General features: G+C 39.1%; 1 protein-coding gene across 4 annotated transcripts in view; it reads left to right on the top strand.

The window, feature by feature from the left end:
• NKAIN2 (sodium/potassium transporting ATPase interacting 2) overlaps positions 1-19,533 on the top strand; it is a 1,017,271-nt gene extending 997,738 nt beyond the window's left edge. For 3 of the 4 annotated variants that reach the window (XM_059177666.1, XM_059177668.1, XM_059177669.1), the window contains 3 exons: positions 12,711-12,792; positions 13,488-13,576; positions 17,018-19,533. In XM_059177666.1, coding sequence (XP_059033649.1) covers positions 12,711-12,792; positions 13,488-13,512 — 107 coding nt within the window. In that variant the 3' untranslated portion in view covers positions 13,513-13,576; positions 17,018-19,533. The remainder of the gene's footprint in view (positions 1-12,710; positions 12,793-13,487; positions 13,577-17,017) is intronic. The other variant, XM_059177667.1, reaches the window with a different exon arrangement.
• Positions 19,534-19,825: the final 292 nt, after the last annotated feature.

Below are 19,825 nucleotides of genomic sequence, written 5' to 3'. Positions count from 1 at the left end.
TCGACACCCAAAATGAATGTTGACATAGGCCTATGCCTCCCGTCAATCACATGCAAGATTCTATCAGCAGCAACAGCATTCCCTACCAGTGAAATACAGTTTTAACATTACATTGTCTTCCCCGTTAGCTGCTAGTACTGGTCTCTTTTTTCAGCCTTCTGTTAAATTCCTCCCTCTTGTGATCACGGAAAGGAAAATAGATGAGCTTTATTTTTAGCTTCAGATATTCAGGTAAAATTTGTGTCTGATTCCTCAAAGGTCACTTCTTATTTTCCCCTTTTTCTCACAATGCCTCCCCCATTGTATCATACTGCTTTCCATTTATGCCCACACATGTACGTGCACGCACACATGCACACCATAATCATCATTACAAGAATTTCATGTCCCCGAGTCAAAAATGCAGGGGAAGAAAACTAATTTGCTCCCTGTCCTCTGTTGGTTCAGAAGGACCAGGGCCTTGTTTCTAATGAATCACGTTGAGGTAATAATATTCAGACCAGCACAAAGGAGGACCCTTTCCTGGGGTGTAATAAAGGAAGTATTTTATGCACAAGATATGTCTGCCTAGAAGAACTGAAGTTATCCAATATGCTTCAGGTTGTCTTAATCAGCCTCAATGGAAAAGAAAGCCAGAGAATGAATGGAAGGAGAAGTGGTGACATTGTAACAGAAACAATTAAAAGAAAAACCTTCCCCTGTGATTATCCTGCTTCATCTTCCAATTCTGCAGTACCCAGGCCACCTGTAATGGACTCACATCATCTCTCTGGACTCGCATCGATAATGACATGACAAAGAAGGCAGCTAAGGGGCAGGAAAATAGCATGCTTTTAGCACCATAGTGTAGTTAGATACACAGGCCAACAAAATAAAGTTCCCGAGATCCCATAGTCGTATCTTCGAAAGAACAAACGAGAGCAAGACAAAGAGCCGGCTCAGGACACCGAGCGCTAAAAGCCCTCCAGAGCTGAGCGGTGCTGGTCAAGAAGGCTCGATATTCCGCGCGTGTCTTTTGATAAATGGTGCTGGCAGGTGCCCACTTCATTATGTGCAGTTGCGCTTCCGCTGGGGAAGTGGCTTCTAATAGAGACAGAGGGCTGGGCTTCGCGATCTCCTTCCAAACAGCAGGAGGATGAAAACCAATGTGTCTCTAAGGATGGCCACCAGGTATGCAGGAGGAAAACCTCTGAGCACAGCAGCCTTCCACGTAGCCTCTGGACGAGTGCCTTGTAAATAAGCGAGCAGAGGGCAAACCCGCAGTCCTGCGTGACATTTAAATGAGGATGCTTTAGCAGCCGCGAGGACTCCACGAGGACTGGCTGCCGTTGTGTGGCAGGAAGTGGGGAGAAACAAACTTAAAGCTCGCAGGAGGTGAGGTTTGTTTAAATAATAGAAAGTAATTAGACTGAAGACAAAAATCAGTGATGGCATTTTATAATTACAATTAATTTAAAGGTTAATTTCCTTTGGTGCTAAAACCTTATTTAAAACATTTACCAGGAAAGGAAATTAGGATGTTGCTATCAAGAGGCATAGAGTGCTTCTGGGAATCCATGCCTATTATCACTTGAAAATTAGGTTAGGCCCAAAGTGGGAATTTCAATTCATTTTTGTGTATAAAGGATGGTGGTCAGGCTCGGAGTCAGGTGAGGTTAACTGGGGCAGGCAATGCAAGATTTGCATTTTTCTGTTTGTTTGTTTATGGGATTAATTGCAAATGTTTCCAACAAAGGAGCCTAGTTTATACATGAACAATCCTGACGGGAAAAGAAAATTGGATATGGATTGCTTATTCCCTTTGTAACTAATGAAGTTGATGTTAAGGAATTCCCGAAAGCGGAAAAGCCAAGGGAAGCGCAGGGTGACATCCATGCACCTTCGTCTAGGAAGTGAATGGAATCCAGGGACAGTGTTTCTGTTGGCTCCAAACCTGCCAATCCTGTTCCCTTCTCCCAGTTCCCAATTTTCTTTTCATCACCCTGTTTCTCAACTGGATATTATCATGTCTCAGGTTCCAACCGCTGTGTGTGTGTATGTGTGTAAATATATAAATGTAAAATACACATATACCTCATATACCCTACAGTATATACACAAGCTATTCAGCAGTTCATCTCCCTGGGAACTTGTTTAGTAAAATCAATGCATAACAGGAGTAACAGTCAGAGAAAAATAACTTCTTTGCAATAATTTTTCCCCATTCACTATGCCTGGGTAGATTTGCTCATTTTAAATATTTCATTGCTATCATTGGTCTGTAAAACCATCCAAGAATTATGGAACTGTGCAGAATCTTAGAGCTGTAAGCAATATTAGCAATCGCCTATTTTAATCCCCTCATTTTACAGTTGAGGAAAGGGATACTTGAATTGACTTTCTCTAAGTTAAACAGTCATTTAGAGGCAGAACTGGGAATAGAACCTAAGTCTTCCGATTTAAATATGTTTTCCACATCACTTCTCTGAGATAATCAAGACAGATTCTTTCAACGCATATTTATCAATAACCACTCTGTGGGAGGCTGTGTGTTATCACGAGAGGTGTGGGGGGGAACCAAGCAGGTACCACCTTCACCTTCATGGTGCTTAGAGTCAAGGGTGCATTTCACACAAAGAACAACTGTAACTCATAGTGAGAATTCAGGCAAGGCGAGGAGGTGTGGTGGGAATGCACCCCAGCGTGTCTCATCCAAATGAGAAGACTAGCAAATTCTTCCCTCAAGAGATGACATTTTGTCTGAAATCTAAAGGAGATGTCAGAGGGGTATGTAGAATTTAACAAAAATAGGTGTGCCTTTGTTAAAGAGGACTACTTTCTACTACAATCCTTATCGACCAAATGTACACCACAATTCACACAGGAATCATCTGAAGTGTTTTTAATGAGCTCGATAGAGCAAATCTCGTTTCAGCTTTCACAAACATCAATAAAAATATAAGAATAACTACTGGACATTCTCTTTCCTTAAATTGCTACTGTCCTTCTAAAGAGAGGATTAATTTCCGCTCCAGAGTTTTGTGATTTTCCTTTCTGGAGAATGCAAAAGGACGCAAATATTATGTTATCAAGGATTATAAGGCAAGGCATGCATGTTTTTTAAAAATTTTCTTCAATATGCTTGCATACATAAATGGGCCCAACCCCTAATTAAAAGCTCTGTATTTAAATGGGTCATGCATTCTAAGTACACCCTGGATGTCAGCGGGGAAGACATGCCCAACCATGTCTGGCTCGCCCACCTATAGCTTGTAATAACGGTTCTCTCCGAGTTTAACTCAAAGGCATGTCATATCTACTGGAAAGCAAGTCTGAGAGGGAAGAACGAAACAGATCGGTGAATCCGGTCCATCCAAATGGTGTGGATCAAAATGAGACCAGGTACCTTGAAGCTGAAGTTTGCTCAGTTATCTCATCCCATTCTGTATGCTTCTTCACCTCTATTGAAGGCATTAAACGTGACTGGATACGTAATTTTCTGACTCCAGCTTTCCAATTTCTTGACCTCCTCAGCACTTACCACTCTTGTTACCACTCACTTCATCTACTCCTTAATTTCCTTTCTCAAAGATGCTAATTTGGGTCATCTTCACTGTGGAGAAAAGAGACTTCTCCAAAATTAAAAATTCTCTGCCTGACTATTAAGTTCTGTTTGTTTGTTTGTTTGTTTTCCCCTTCCACTTTGTTCCTCTGTCTTCCTCCTTGAAAAACTTCCCTTCATCCTTATGTAGGAATTTCACTCCACAGGAAACTTTGTTTTTCTCATTCTCGGGATCATTCCACTTGTCATCTCTGTCCAGTATAGTCATGCAATGATGCCCCCACCGGCCCCCTGCACTTGAATCATGCTTGGATTTTCAACAGCCACACTTGATGAGGCTCAGGCTCACTTTCTCCACTGCTAATCCTGGGTTGCTGCACATAGCTGGAGAAAGTCTCTAAACATGGCTGGATGCTCTCTCCTGCTCAATGACGCTTTCACTTCCTCCCGTGGACTCTCCTCAGGACCTGTTTCAAACCTAGGCATGGGTTCTGAACCTAAGCTAGTACTCAAACCAAGAAAATTAAGGCTATCAAACATGAAAACCTTCCATTTTTTTCTCCCAGAACCTGAAAAACTCTCCATCCTGGAAATTGTCCTTTTGTCTCCTTGCAACCCTACCGAAATCTGAGAGGAACAGTTGCAGCTTTTTTCTTCCTGAGTAATCCCTCACCAAACACTGAGCTCATCCTCTCTGCCTGATCCAGAAGGATAAACTTTCAGGCTCTTCATTCTGGCGCAGGCCACGGGATAGTTCCTCTGGCCTATCTACAGGTCGAAACCTCAGAGAACACAAACAAGGCTGGTCCCAGCCTGTCTCTGGCCTTTTAAATAATATATGAGGTGATTTCCCAAGAAAAATAAAATAGAAAATAAAAAAATAAATACTTGAAGTATGAAAACTCTGTTCCATATAGATTCCCCGCCCCCCCTTTTTTTTCAAAATTATGTCACACAAGATATTCCTGTTGCTTGTGAGACCACAGTTAACCAACAGAGTGGTCAGTTGAAGGGTTTCCATAGACCTACCTCAGCTCTCCTCAGCTTCTGCTGATGACCCAATACTATGTCATTCCACACAATAACTCTTGGAAATTATAATATACAGTTCTCATCCTCTCGTAAAGAAACTAAATATGCATTTTAAATTATTTTCTTCATGGGGCACCTGCATGGCTCAGTTGGTTAAGCAGGTCATGATCCCAGGGTGCTGGGATCGAGCCCCACATCGGGCTCCCTCCTCAGTGGAGAGCTTGCTTCTTCCTCTCCCTCTGCCTGCCTCTCTGCCTACTTGCACTCCCTATTTCTCTGTTAAATAAATAAAATTTTAAAAAAAATTATTTTCTTCGCATAATTCCCCTTCAAAAAAGATAAGATCCTAAATCTGTCCATGGTGTATCTTTAAGAGGCATGCATCTAAATATAGCATATGACACTTGATTCTGTCAATGACCCTATGAAGTTGGAATTATTTCATTATCCCCACTTTAGGGAGGACAAAAGTCAGGCTCAGAGTAGCTGTGACCTTGTGGGTACAATGCTGGTAAGAAGTGAAGGTACAACCTGAGCCAGGTCTTCTGACTCCAAAGCCCTCAATCCTTACCCTACTTCACTGTTCCTTGTGATGTATCCAAGGGGTGACTTACACTATTGGAGAATTGTTTGATAGTATCATCCTGGTGTCCCCAGAAAACCAGCATGTGTTTCTTCAAATCACCCAAAGGTACTACATTCCCTCAATCCAGGCAGAAATAGGCAAGAGCAGAAAGACAGAATACTTTGTCATGTGGAACTTATATTTTATTTTTCATTTAGTTTTTAAAACCAAAAGCTTTACATGGTTGCTCAGGCTATTTCAAACTAAAGAAATATTTCTTCTGCTATGATACCATCGTAGTGATTGCTTTTCGCTTTCATTTTTTGGCATATGTAATTGCATTTGGAACGGAGTGTAAAATATTGAAGATCTGGTTCTAATACAACTAAGAGAGAAACATGAAAATAAGACCCTGAGAAAAAAACATCTGCTGAGCAAGGTTAGGAAGTGAAGTATCTGTACTGATTTATTTCATTCAGTGTGGGCTCTGCCTGTCAGAAGCCCTCTCTATTATAAGAGTCATTTTAGTGACCTTAAAGCAGCAACGGGGTAAAGTACCCCTACAAAGGATTGTTTCCCTAATCAGAAAAAGAAAAAAAAAGTTAACTCAGCGTCCACTCAGGGATTTTAGCCCAGACCGAACCCCTCAGGTTCACACAATAAGCTGAATTGCTGCTACCAAGCAAGTCTGTGTAGGAGAAAGGTGGTTCTTTTGAATTTGGCCTACGGTTGGTTATGCTCTAAATTTCTTTTGTGCCACTGGAGATAAGTACCCTTGAAATTCTCACCTGCAGAGATAATGGATATACACTCTGTTGTCATAGGCCCACACAAATTCTTTAATGTCTTTCAAAGAGTTCTCCTCAATATTTAGGCTGTTTTCTGTGATCTGCCTTTTAAAATTCCCCTCACGGTCTTTTCCAGCTCTGTCTCCAAAAGGGAGTATGTTGACTAGTGGCTTTGCCATTAATGGCCAGGGTACCATTTTAAATTGCAATACCTCACTACCAACATGTACTTTAAAAAGGCAATTTTCAGTTTACCGAACACGGTGTTCATCATTGAGAGGTTTAAATAAATAGGGAGCTCACAATAGGGAATATATTTTAGCAAGGAATATGTATTCAAAAAGCATTCTTCTCTCACTTGATAATTTTTAAATTCCACTATGATTAATGTTATTAAATCATAGGTATTAAACTGATATGGCACTTTACTAATTTAAAATCATTGGGTTTCCATGGATCTCTATAGGTCAGTAGATATAAATACACCCATGTTGCAGGTGGAAAAACTAAGGCAAAGAGAAAATGTAACAGTTGCAAAGAAAATGATAACATTCCTGAGTTATCTTCAGAGGACCAAAGGCAAATCCCTCCAATGAGGCAAACATTAAACGAGTATAATTTTTGTTTTATTTTGTCACCTTCTGTCCTGCTAGGATGGTATAAACTGGCCAGAAAGAGAATCATGATTTCCCTACCAATTACCAACATTTGCAGCACTCACCAGGATTCGTGGGAGAATGACTCTCACTGGAGTCACTTTGAGGCCAAGAATGTCTTAGCTTCTCTTCCTCTACTCCTCTAGGCCAAGGAGACTACTGCAGTGGTTTCTTCCCACTGGCATTCAACACTTTCTTTTATCTCACAGGACCCAGTCAACAACCAACTTTCTAGATCTTCTAGAAAGGGTCTTCTCTTTATTATCATTGAAGGTCTTAAGGAGGAAAGAGTGAAAACAGTTGAATTTCACTTAGGAATTTTACCAACATCTTCCATACTCCAATAATTACCTAATTTTCTTAAAAGGCTAATAGGTCTAGAGTTTTCACTCAGTAAAGATGGTCTTCCAGGAGCCAAGACACTGTTCTGGGTTCTGGGCTACTGTAGCAAATAACAAGAAACAGTAAATTTCACCCAGCTTACATTATAGCAATGGAATCAACAAAACAAGTAGATTGCAATGTCAGATGGCAGTTGATATGTTCCAATGAAGCCCAATAAAGTTGAACCAGAAGAAACTAATCTCTAAAAATCCCAGCATGTTCCAACTGGCCTTGCAGCAGTCAAAGTTATGTTTCCCTTTTTACAGGGATATCCTGGCCCTTGCCACTTGAATATGCCACTTGTCACTTACTGCATTTCCAAATGAAGCCAAGCCCCAGCTCCCTCCTGACATTCTTTACTGTTCTGTTAGAAGCAACAACACTCTCTTGGTCAAGACGTTTCTGAGTCAACTTTGAATCTTGCTTTTTCCTCTCCTTCCCCCATATTTAAAACTCGGCATGTGGTATGTTTTCTACCTCTTTCTCCATACATCTTGAACTCATTATCATCTTTTCTTTCTCATTCTCCTAATCCTAATTTAGTCCTTCAGTAATTCCCATCCTTCATATTTTCTGATAAACCTTGAAATAATAGACAATATGCCAAGTGGCTATGAAGAAAACATTCCTCCTTACTTTGAAAAACACCATTGTAATCAGAGTTGTACAAGATGGGGCTGAGGAGATAAGTAATTTTCAAAAGAAAGGATCATTTAAATGTTTATGTGATATCCCACATAAGTGAGCAGACACAGAAGAAATGAACGAAACCTTGAAGGACGCTCACCTTATTGCCTCTGAAAGATACGTTACAGAAAACCAAGACGTCTCACGAGTAACCATCACTGGCAAATCCAGCCTGCACAGGATTTTGCTTCAATCCTTGTTCATATCAGAATATTCCTAGATTATTAGATTGGAAATGAGAAGAAAATGAAGAAGTAAATTTTCTAGAAAGAACAAAGGAAAGATGCTGGAGAATAAGTGACAAAGGGGAGCATCTATGACCAATAGAAGACTCAAAGCAACAACTCAAAAAATGTTTGTGAAGTGAATAATATAAAAGAAGCTTGAATATTTCAGATTTAATCTAAAATGTGATGCAAAGCCTTTGATAACCTCCCAGTAATTTATCAGAATGGCATGAGTGAAAAGCAGAAACCATTTTTTCAAAATACTTAGGAAAGAAATAGAGTATCTACCTTCCAGTCCTGTCCTCAGCTCTTGTATGCCCCTAAGCAGTCAAGTAATACTGCATTTATCTGTAAAGTATAGATAATTATTCCTACCCACTTTACAGTAACTTTGTAAAGATAATTGATATCACCTGAAAGGACTTTAGAAACCATTAAGTATCACACAATTGTTTAGAACTCTATTTTTATTTTCAGGAGTTAAGGAGATACCTGAGGAATAAAAGGCATTCTTTTTTTTTAATAATGCAGAGATAAGCGATGATTCAAGCATCTAGATGCTATCATAATTACTTAGAAAATGACCTGTCTGGTGTTTTATGACCCTTATTGCTCAGAAAAGTTTTATAGCATATGGTAGCCTCTTTAAAGCCTAAATAAATGTGATTATGTAAAGGAAAAGGAAAACAGACCAAAGTGGCATTAAGGGTATTCTAAAAACGTAAGTTAACCCCACTGACTCAGTTTTTTGAGCAAGAAAAGATAAAAAAATAAATAAATAAACTGGTTTCCTCTGCTTCTGTTCTCCACCCACGTGGCATCACAAAGAGTTCCAGATGTGGTTGAAGCACATCTGTAAAGGTGCAAGGAATCGAGTCTACCTATGCTGATCACCAGACTATTTCCGTCATCATCAGTTGGACCCAGTTTATGGCTGCTCCTCTCCCTCGGGTCTTCAAGAAGACAGCCCAACAATTACCGAGAATTAATATAGGTGGAAACTGACCTTCACAACTTCCTTGGCTGTGAACTCAGGCATATTTATAAAATATACAACAGAAATACGCCCTTTGATGGTTGTTTAAATTTGAATCCCCCCCTCATGTGTGAAATGGTAAAAGTTCATTCTAGTTGATTCAGGTCCTCCTCTTTTCTCATGTTGGTTCTGAGTCCCCTGCTGTTGGAGCCTTTTTGTGGCTCCAGATGATCCGAGTGATCAGAATGTTGGCAAACCTTCCAGCTCTGGTGGTTGTAAGCCAGCTCTACCACACCCCACACCAGCTAGATCATGCCTAATAAGAGCAAGCCCCAGACAACTCAAACAAACGCTGTTCACGACACATACTCGAGGACACACCTCATTTCCCCTCTCGCCTTTTGTTTCTTTCTTTTTTTAAACATTTATTTATTTATTTATTTGTCAGAAAGAGCACACAAGCAGGGGGAATGGGAGGCAGAGGGAAAAGCAGGCTTCTGGCTGAATAAAGAGCCCTATGCAGGACTTGATCCCGTGACCTGAGCCGAAGGCAGATACTTAAACACCTGAGCCACCCAGGCGCCCCTAACTTATTTTATTGAAATTCAGTTAGTCAACATATAGTGTATCGTTAGTTTCAGATGTAGAATTCAGTGATTCATCCGCTGAATATAATGGCCAGCGCTCATTACATCGCATGCCCTCCTTAATGCCCATCACCCAGTTACCCCATCCCCCCACCCACCTCCCCTCCAGCAACCCTCAGTTTGTTCCCTATAATTAAGAGTCTCTTATGGCTTTTTCTCATCTTAGAATGGTCTACATTGCTCCCAACTCAAGCTTTTTTTTCCATTTTTGGTCCTGACTCTATCCATTGGACTAGAAGACTCATCTTGGTTTCTTCTAGTTATCCTTTGGTTCACTCCATAATACTTGGTTTGTGATTACATCTGTTTTTTTCTGCTGTCCATCTCAAACTCCTGGAAACCAGCCAAGGAAATATTTCATAACACCATTAAGACCAATAAAGCTGAGTTTGATTTAGATCTCAATTTCAGTGGAGGAGACCTTACCACTTACATCTGCTGCGATCTCATTCTACTCTAGCCCACTCTATTCTCCAGCAGCAGGGTGGGGGCCATCCTACGGAAAGAGAGCCTCAGAACAAGGAAACTCTAATGCTGTGAACACCTCTCAGCAAACTAGTCCTTAACTAAGTCTCATTGTTGACAAGAGCGAACCCAAAAGAAAAGGAATTTAGATACTATCTGCAGTGAATCTCCAATCACAGGCAATAATTTCTCAAAATACAAACTTTAAATATAGTTGCCACTCCATTACGGTATGGTTCTTCTGGTACCATTTATATTAGCTAATGTGACAAAGGAGTTTCAGAAAACAAAGGAGTTTCCTTCTCTTTTAGTCCACCTTCTGTAAAATTCTGTAAAACTAGTAAAGTTTCATAGTTGTCCCAAATCACACGCTTCCTGTTTTTCTTTCTCCTATGCCACATGACTTAGAAGAATTATAAAGAAAATCCTGTTAAGTTTTTCAAGGCTTTTAATTTTCTTCTTCCAGGCCATATGTCTTACCCAGGACTCTACATGCTGTATTTCATTTTATCCTCACACTAATTGTATGAAATAAGTATTTTAATTCCTATCTTCAGAGTGTTAAATGATTTAAGGTCACACAGCTGGCCTTAAAATGGTCAAAGCAGTATTTGAACTTTGATCCTTCTAACATCGGGGCCTTTGTTCTTACACTGTTCCATGTTTGATGAGAAAAGAAATTCAGCCTCAAATAGTGTTCTCAAAGATAAAAAGAAATGAAGTATTACACTATAAAAATATAGGGAGTCACCTCAAATGCACAGTATAGAGGGAGAGAAGCCAATCAGAAAAGGCTACATACTGAGTCCAACTATATGATGTTTTCGAAAAGGCAAAACTATGGAAACAGTAAAAAGATCAGTAGTTGCCAGTGATTGGGGGAGGGTACGATAAAAGACAGAACCCAGAGGGTTTGTTTTTTTTTTTTTTTTTTTTTTTTTTTTAGAACCCAGAGGATTTTTAGGACAGTGAGACTGTTCTGTATGACACTAACATTGTGATGCATGTCATTATACGTTCATCAAAACACATAGTTTAAAACACCAAACTCAGATGTGAACTCTGGACTCTGGGTGGTAAGGATGAATCAGTGTAGATTCACCAGTTGCAACAAATTTCCCATTCTGGTGTAAGCTGTTGACAGTATGAGAGGTTGTGCATGTGTGGAGAGAGAAGCTATATACGAACTCTCTGTACTTTCCGCTCAATTTTGCCATAAACTTAAAACTGCCCTAAAAAATAAAAATCTATTAAATAAAGATCTCCCCCACTAAACAGACATCATAGACTTGATGTTACTTCACACCTTGCTTGATTTTCTACCTATGGCACTTAAGATACTAAAAAGAAAATAAAAACTAGTCGGAGCTAAGCTAGTATAGAATGTGACTCTAGAAGTGAAGCTATCCACAGGCATCCTAATTCAGTCTCAATTGCCCTTTCTCTCTCCTTCCTGTCATCTACATTGCCTGCCTTTCATTGTTTTACCTCTTTTATCCCTACCACACAACCTTCATATGCAGGAGTGGAAAAGAAAAAATAAAAACAAAATCTTTTAATAGTGCTCTAAGTATTTATGGTTTCCCCAACTACTGCTTCCAAAACCTAGTGGTGTAAAGCAACCATTTATTATGCTCATGGGTCTGTGAGTAAAATTTCAGACAGGGCACCGTGAGGATGGCTTTCATCTGATCCCCGATATCATGGCCCTCAGATGGGCAGACTCCACAACTGGGCTGACTGAGCCGGTTGGGGCTGGAATCACTTGGATGCCTTTTTTTCATGTTTCTGGGTGGTGAGGTTAGCTATCCGTGGGAACTCAACTAGCCAGTTGGTCAAAGTACTTGCCCGTGGGGGTCTCCATTAATCTCTCCATGTGGGCTAGTTTGGGCATGATGGCTGTGTGCCTGGAGAGCATCTCAAAAGAGCAAGGGGAAGTGCATTACACCTCTATGATCTAGCCTTGGAAGTCATATAGGATCACTTCTACCATACTCTGTTGGTCAAAGTGATCACTAAGTTGTACCCAGGTCCAAGAGGAAGGGACACAGACCAAAACCGCCAGGTGGGAGGAGTGTCAAGATCATACTGTAGGCAGATACGGGATAGGAGATATTGTTGGAGCTGTTTGTGATAGACTCTATCACAGAAACTTTTGTTATATCTTGTTGTACCTCAAATACTAAATATGTATTGCATTTGAGTGTTCAGTTAGACTTTATTTCTGATTGCCTATTTCAGATTATGAACCACAAAATGACAATGACTGCCATGTTGAGTTAATTTACACAAGTTCCCCCATAGCAACTTGTACTTGACAATCATAGTATATGATATTATTGCTAGTGCTGCAATTGCTGATAGATACATGCACTTAAGCAATCACTATTTTTTATATTTGTAATGTGTTGCAGAAAATCTCCACACTAACCAAAAAGACATATAGCATCTTTACTGTGCAAGTAAATTTTATTACTCCAATTAGGTCTTAGTTGCTTGAGAGGAGTACATAATTTCTTCTCCCAAGTGAATAGATTCTTGTGAAGCAATAATTGAATCTCACAGTTGTGGGGGAGGGGGGGATCGCTACCCTGAAGGAACTATCTGGTTTCCTCCACAATTAATCACTTTGGTTTCAATAGGTTATTACACGGTCTAGATGACTAATCTGTGTAAGATCTTGATCATGACTGTGGACCTCTTTTGAAAAGTGAACTAATGAAAGCACTTGTCCCTTTTCAGTTGATTTCATAGGTGGCTTTGATTCTTATGGCTATCAAGGGCCTCAGAAGACATCTCATTTACAACTACAGCCTATGTACATGTAAGTACTGTGCTTTGGAGATAATCTTCTGTGATCCTAAAAGATAATTAAGTAAACAATATTGTGGCACAAAATAGATGGCAAGGAGCTTTCCTCCAATTACATACTTCTCTTCTATTAATATTGTCTTGGCTAGGATAATTCTATAACATTTTCTTCATAATTCTTTTTTAAATTTAACTTACCAAAATGCCATCTCTAAAGTTACCTTTAGTCTTATATATAAGTATCAAAAGTATCAACTACAGAGCTAAAAGACCTTTATTAATATACTACTTCTTTGAATTACCCCAAATTACATGTTTTGAGAATGATATAACATGGGAGGTAGTTACTTGTGACTATATTTAAACTATGTGTTCTGGCTTTCCCAGGAGAGTCTTGGTAATTTACATGGTTGTCCTGGCATAGTTATCACCAGTACCTCCTCTTCCTCTCAAAAGTATTCTCATTTGGACGATAAAAGATAGGTGATCAGTTATATATAGTATAACCCTAGTATATATAGTATAACATTAGTTATGTATAGTGTTAAAAAAATTTAAAAACTGAACAATAATGCTCTGTATCATTTTTCTGATGTGAAAAGTGAAAATTAAGCCAGAAGAGTAACACTGAAATTTATCAGACCCTTAGCTCTAGCACTCAAGAGAGTAGACATACAATCAGAGCCTGATTTTTATATCTGTGTTTAGGCAAATTCCCTTGGATAACAACTGATAACAAATTCTATATATCAGCATCAAGTGATATGCTGAATTGCAAGCGAAGATCAAAATAGAAAGTAAGATTCCAATTCATTTTGAAATGTGAGCTTCTCTCTTTGAAGATATGTGTTTGTCGTCGTTGTCCTCCACCATTGAATCATTTTACCTTTTAAGATTGTTAATGTGTAGGATAATACATGGATTTTTAGAGTGTTTCTCCTCCAAGAGATTAAAGTAATTTTTATACACCTCCTTGTAAGCTTCTCCTTAAAAGGGGAATGATCTATGCATCACGCCTGCATTTTTCTTTGGAAGTATTTGGTAACACCACCCATAAAAAAGACTTTTTCAGTTCAGAATTCAGTCAGTATGATGTGTCATTCAAAGCATCCCCTCTGCAAATAGTACATCACACACTTTCTTTTTAGTACCCCGCAATCACTGCCCTAATTCAGGCATCCATTACCTATTGCCTTCTAAATTTAGTACCTCCATCCCTTCTTCCATGAGGCTGCCAAATTAATCTTGTCAAAGTACCATTTTGACTACACCCTCCCCTGCCCCCAAACCATCAATGAATCCCTATCACCTACTCAGCAAAGTCCACTCTCCTCCCCATAACCTGCAAGTAGATTCTCATTTGGACCCAATATTCTGCTGAAATATTATCTCTTCCCTTCAACCCTTAACAACCCTTGACTGCCAATCATATGCAGAAGATGCTCAGAGATACTGGGAAAATGTAATCATGAGTAAGAACTGGCTCTGTCCTCCTGAAACTTATACACTACTGAAGACATTAACAGTCTGATATCTCCCCTTATCCACCTTATTTTTTTTTTTTTTTGCCTGCCAAACTAGAACTCTTGCTTTCTGAAAACATGATGTGTATTTTTCCAATTATCTATGCTGTTCTCTTAACACAAAACATATTTTTTTTTCCAAAATGAAATCCCACTATCCCTCAAATTGTATCTTAAATACATATTTTATGGAATATTTTTAAATCTCTTTTCCTCTGATAGTTCTCTTTTTTTCTAAGTACTGCAGCTGTTTTCTATTTAGACTATGTGTCTTCTGTGCTCCCTGGAAGACTTGATAGCTTACACAAAAAGTAAAATGATAAATCTTTTAAATTCTTTACCACTCTTCTCAATATTGTAGCATAACCTTATGTAAAGTATTCCATTAAAAATAAAGGCAAAACAGTAAGGAGTAGTGGTTAAGATGACCTACAAAAAGCAGAGTACTAGAGATAAAATTCTTTATGATCTTGGACATACGATTTTATTTGAATAACTGTAACTATTCTCATCAAACCTAAGTTTCCTTATCTGCAAAATAGAGATTATATAGCCTACATGCTTTATATAATTATTCTGAATTTAGAGGCACATAAGACATAAAATATGCCACAGAGTAAATGCTTAATAAACATTAACTTATTAGTAGCAGCAACAATGCTATATTAATGAATTTTATTCATGAAAAGACTTTATCAAGTCAGAAATAAATATGTACTATATTTCATTCCCAAAGGATTTCCTCTATAAACAATGTATCACATAGAATATCTACCCAAGTAACATGTAACAGTATGTTTGTACTTAAGAGTAGACCAGAACATCTACAAAGCTTGCAGTTGTTTGCTTTTGACAATATCGCATACATTTCTTCACCATGTAGCACTTCACTGTGCTGGTCAATATGCACGATCAATAAATGTGACCAAGTTATAATAAATGACATGTAACCACATATGTAGGATTAATTACAATAATAACACAGATTGCTAATTATACACAATCAAGTATATTGTTTCAATTCAGGCATTTATAATTCTAATGTTGTCCTTAAAGAGGGGACTCTGCAAGTTTAATATCCAACATTAAATTCCTTAAGCAAAACTTCCCATGATTTTATGAAATATAAGACTTTAAATGCCAAATGAAAGTAATAAAAATATTTTCTTCCTTACTGCCTGAAACTGATAAAAGTATCTAAGAAGTTTCAAGTCTCAAAACTGCTCATGAAATAAGTAAAATATTTAATGAAATTCAAATTTAGAAAGTTGGAAATACTTGCATATAACAAATTGTTAGTCAAAATACAATACTGTCCCTTCTACAAAACATCCCCTATGAGACTTCACGTACTACAACACTAAGATTTTATTTTACAGATGAGGAAACTGGATGAAGAGAAAGGAAAACAAAGGTCCCACGACTTGGTAGTTGTACAACCCCCCAGTATCAGCCACTTTTCCTGACCCCTTAATTCTGCACTCTCCAAATTCTCAGACAGACCTGCCAGTTTGCTCGGGCATTCACTGTGTTTCCTGATTTTCAGTTTATTCATTTCTACCTCTCCACACTAACTTAGCTGCCGTGCTTCCAAACAGGCCTGCCTCCCTCCCTTTCTCTGCACTCCCTCGATCCCCTTCTGATTTTACATTATGCCCTGAGGATTGAAGGGCTTTTTCAATGTGGTAGCCCTCAAAATCAGTCACTTGAGAGCCACTGCCTGTTCAGATCCGGTGAAAAGCCAAAAGGACTCACACACAGACCTCATCCCCTGCTGAGAGGCAGGGACCTGAACATCTCCTGTGTCTTTGTCCTTTGGGTGTAGCTTTTCCTGTCAACCTGCCATAAATAAGTCTCATAAAGTAAGAGTAATTTAACATCATGGGCCAGTTCAAGCGCTTTAACGATATTATATAGCAACTGGAAATAAAAGCTCTTCCTTACAAGGAAAGCAAATGCTTTAAAGTAATGTGCAGTTTTAGCTGTGGGGCTTCCATTATACCCAGTCAATCTATGGCTGAGAGCTTTGAAAACGCTGCCCTGACTGACTGCCATTTAGGGCCATGTTTCACCACCTACCGTCACCGAACAGACCATCCTCTCTTTTTCAGTTAAGTTAGGCAAATGTTCTTGGCCTGTAATTCTTCTGATTATCTATCACTCATCCTAAAAGAAAAGGTTTTCATGAATTTATTTCTTAGGGTTTGGCACACCTCTTTGAAACAAATCATAGCTCTAAAGCTGCTGCCGCCACACATTCCCATGTCCACAGGTTAATTGTTTAACAAAGTAGGTGCTTTGACGACCCCTGACCTCCATGCCATTGTGCATAGAGCTCTGTCTGGGCACCCTGCTATATGAACTGTGAGAATATCCCTTGGTATCTCACTGGTAACATCTGAAAATATTGCATTCTTTTTAGCAGGCTAATTGTACAGCAATACATATTCATTTCATGTGCCCCCAGAAATGGACTTTAAATGATCATAAGTGGCCTCTTTATCCAGGAGGTTACAGACTAAAAAGAAAAGGAAAGGAAAATTGTCTCTTTTAAAACAAAATTGGGGCTTGGGCTTTTTTTTTTTTTTTTTTTTTTTTTTTTTTTTTTTTTTTTTAATTTTTGTTTGTTCTTGTGCTTGGAGAGGCGAGAAAAGGCACTGAGTTCTTCCCCTGGATTGAAAACATCTTTTCTCTCTCTCTCGTTCTCTCTCCCAGGTCGAAATAATACAGATGGCTTCAGGATGTCAGCTCCTGGACCTTTCAAAGAACTTGATTCACAGTGGCCTCCTGCATTTTATGAAGAGCAAGAAGCAACTGAGTCTAAATATATATACATATTAACACAACAAACATAAAGCCTCCACATACACCGGGACACCCACACACACACACACACATGCACACGCACACGCGTGTGTGTGCACTCACACACACGTACACAGAGGCCCATACTAATTCCACTTGGCCTCCTTTTTCTAACCGAAACAAACATGCAGGACACGCCCATCTTGGATTTCCTGATAGCAGGCTTCTTTCTCCTAGGGCTTCGGAAAGTTCTCAAGGAGACGTTTTGGCGTCCTCTGCTGGCCGTCACTAACTCCTCCGCAGCCCAACCGGTCGGCCTCTGCCAGCTGCCAAGTCTTGGGGGGGCGCTTTAGTTGGAGAGCCCTGTCTTCTGCACTCCATACGTTTTGATAGCACCACGGCTATGTAGGCAATGTAATTGCAAAAACAAACAAAACACGCCATGATGACCTTGTAACCGAAGTCCGAAATGGCAGGTTGTTTGCCCTAAAGGCTCTACCGTACATACTTGCCTTAACCCACCTAAGTTGTGCGCCCGCCCGAGTCTCAGTGCAGACCTCCCCAAGTCCCTTCCTTTAGGCTAACACACTGCTATTAATTCCGAATGAGTTCGAGTCTGTGTGTTTCATGTCAAGAAACAAGACTGCATAGCCCAGCAGCTCCAGTGTCTGTGTACAAAAGCTGCCCGCTGTCAGCAAAGTGCTTTACCATTGAACCTCCACGGTGGCCAAAACAGACAAGTGACAATAACAACAACGACAAAAATCGTCATCTTTATAATGCTTAAATATGGTCTTCTCGAAGGGGTTGGGTGGGACGAAGTAAAACTTACTAATCTACTAAACTCATTAATCTACTGGAAGCAGAGAGCAGAAATGGCTTAACTCATTGATTTTATTTCTCGCACTCTAGGTGCTTTTATAAGTATCTACAAATGTCTTTTACTAACACAGAAACAGCTGTGGATTTCTATCAACAGAGGCCAACTGAATATGTATTAGCTATGTTTACTCTTTTATATCTAATTCAAACTGAAGACCCTACGTAGGTGAACTTTTTTTCCTAACTTCAGCGTACGAGATTATTTTTCGGGTGGGTGGGGTGGGGGGGAGCAATAGTTACCTTGGTGAAATATTTGAGATCTCTTTGTGGTATTTGGGGGATCTGTTGTGTGTTAGAGTGTATTTTAATCCTCCTGTATTATTGTGGCAGAAAAACTGTGCTGTTAACGTAGTTGGCAACAAGATGCCTTTGGAAACTTAATAGTAGGTCAATGTGTTTATGGAATATTCTGAATTCCTAGGAAATTTTGTTCTATATATTCAAGCATTATTTGGTTTTCATTAGTGGAAAACATAATTAGCTCAGGCTTGTCAGGAACTCAGAAGACTCATATTTTTTCTTGGGAAAATCCACCTGAGATGCTAAAATCAATTTTTTTAAACAAATACAACATCCTTAAATGCAGTGAAATTGAGACTTGAAAAGTTACTAACTGGCATGGAGCAATGTTTCCTCTTGGTTTCTATGTAGTTTCAGTTACTGGGTTAACCTACTTTGGACCTTAGCCCATCCAGATCTACATAAACCAGTCCCATTACTGTGTTTGCATGGATGTCTGTGAAATACACACATACACATTTGAAAACGATAAAGGAACAAAGGTGATATTGGAACATAAACAAACAAACAAAAAGGTTCCAGCACTTGTGCTTGAATTTTCTCAGTGGCTTGTATATGTTTGTCCATACGTACAATGTATAAAATCTATAATTGCAAACATGTCAGTGAAACCTCATATGATGATTTTATAGTGACATGCATGTTTAATGTATGAGAAAAATATTTACCAATGTGTTGTCCTCTGATTCTTAAAATATAAATACTATACATGCCAGAAACTACTCATTTCATATAGTCACATTTTAGTGTGACTATTATAATGAGGTTTCACTGTACATTCGTGCTGTGATGGGGTTCCACCTTCTAGGACATGTATATGGATAGAGATTTAAGTGCACAGACAACAAGCCCTCATATTCCTGCTTTAAGTTACAGCCAAGCTACCACCTAATCACTACTATCATCGCCACGAAAATTTTCAAAAACAGTTGTTGACTACTAAAAAGTAATCAGTGGACAGGTCCTTTTTTGGGAGCAGTGAGCACAGTAGTGTGATTATATCTGGAAAAACAACTAAGTTGTACAGCTGAATCCTCCTCAAAATCCGGTGAAGAATGCTATTTTTCTAGGCTGAGCTTTTGTTATAAACCTAATATTCAGAAGGCAAGAGTTACAATCCTGATGTGTCTTCTTCTTTTTTTTTTTTTTTTGCGTTTGTTAATTCTGAATGTATTTTTAACAGAGTGATTTTTTTGACTTACTAGTGTAATTTGCATTTTAAAAATAAATGGAAAAACAATTAAGTTTCTGAGCCATCCCTAAAAACCCCTTCTCCTTCACCCAGCGTATTTGCTTATGTCATTGACAAGGAAACCCTATTAAATTTTCATGTAGACAACGCGGTGTTCGTGCTATGCAGGGATGGACACGTCAGCAATAAAAAGAAATCGCCAGGTCACAGCACCATTTTAGCTCAGTCATAGGTAGTGCGTACTTTCATTATCTCCGAACACTAAGAGTTCTTTTAAGAGACTGCTTGGAATAGACTTGCTGTCATTGAGAGAACTACCCCACCCCGCCCCCCGCTTCTATCTG

The sequence above is a fragment of the Mustela lutreola genome, chromosome 6, assembly GCF_030435805.1.
Source record: "Mustela lutreola isolate mMusLut2 chromosome 6, mMusLut2.pri, whole genome shotgun sequence".
Lineage (NCBI taxonomy): Eukaryota > Metazoa > Chordata > Mammalia > Carnivora > Mustelidae > Mustela > Mustela lutreola.
The sequence above is the reverse complement of the archived record's forward strand: the minus strand, read 5'-3'. Positions and strand labels throughout refer to the sequence as shown.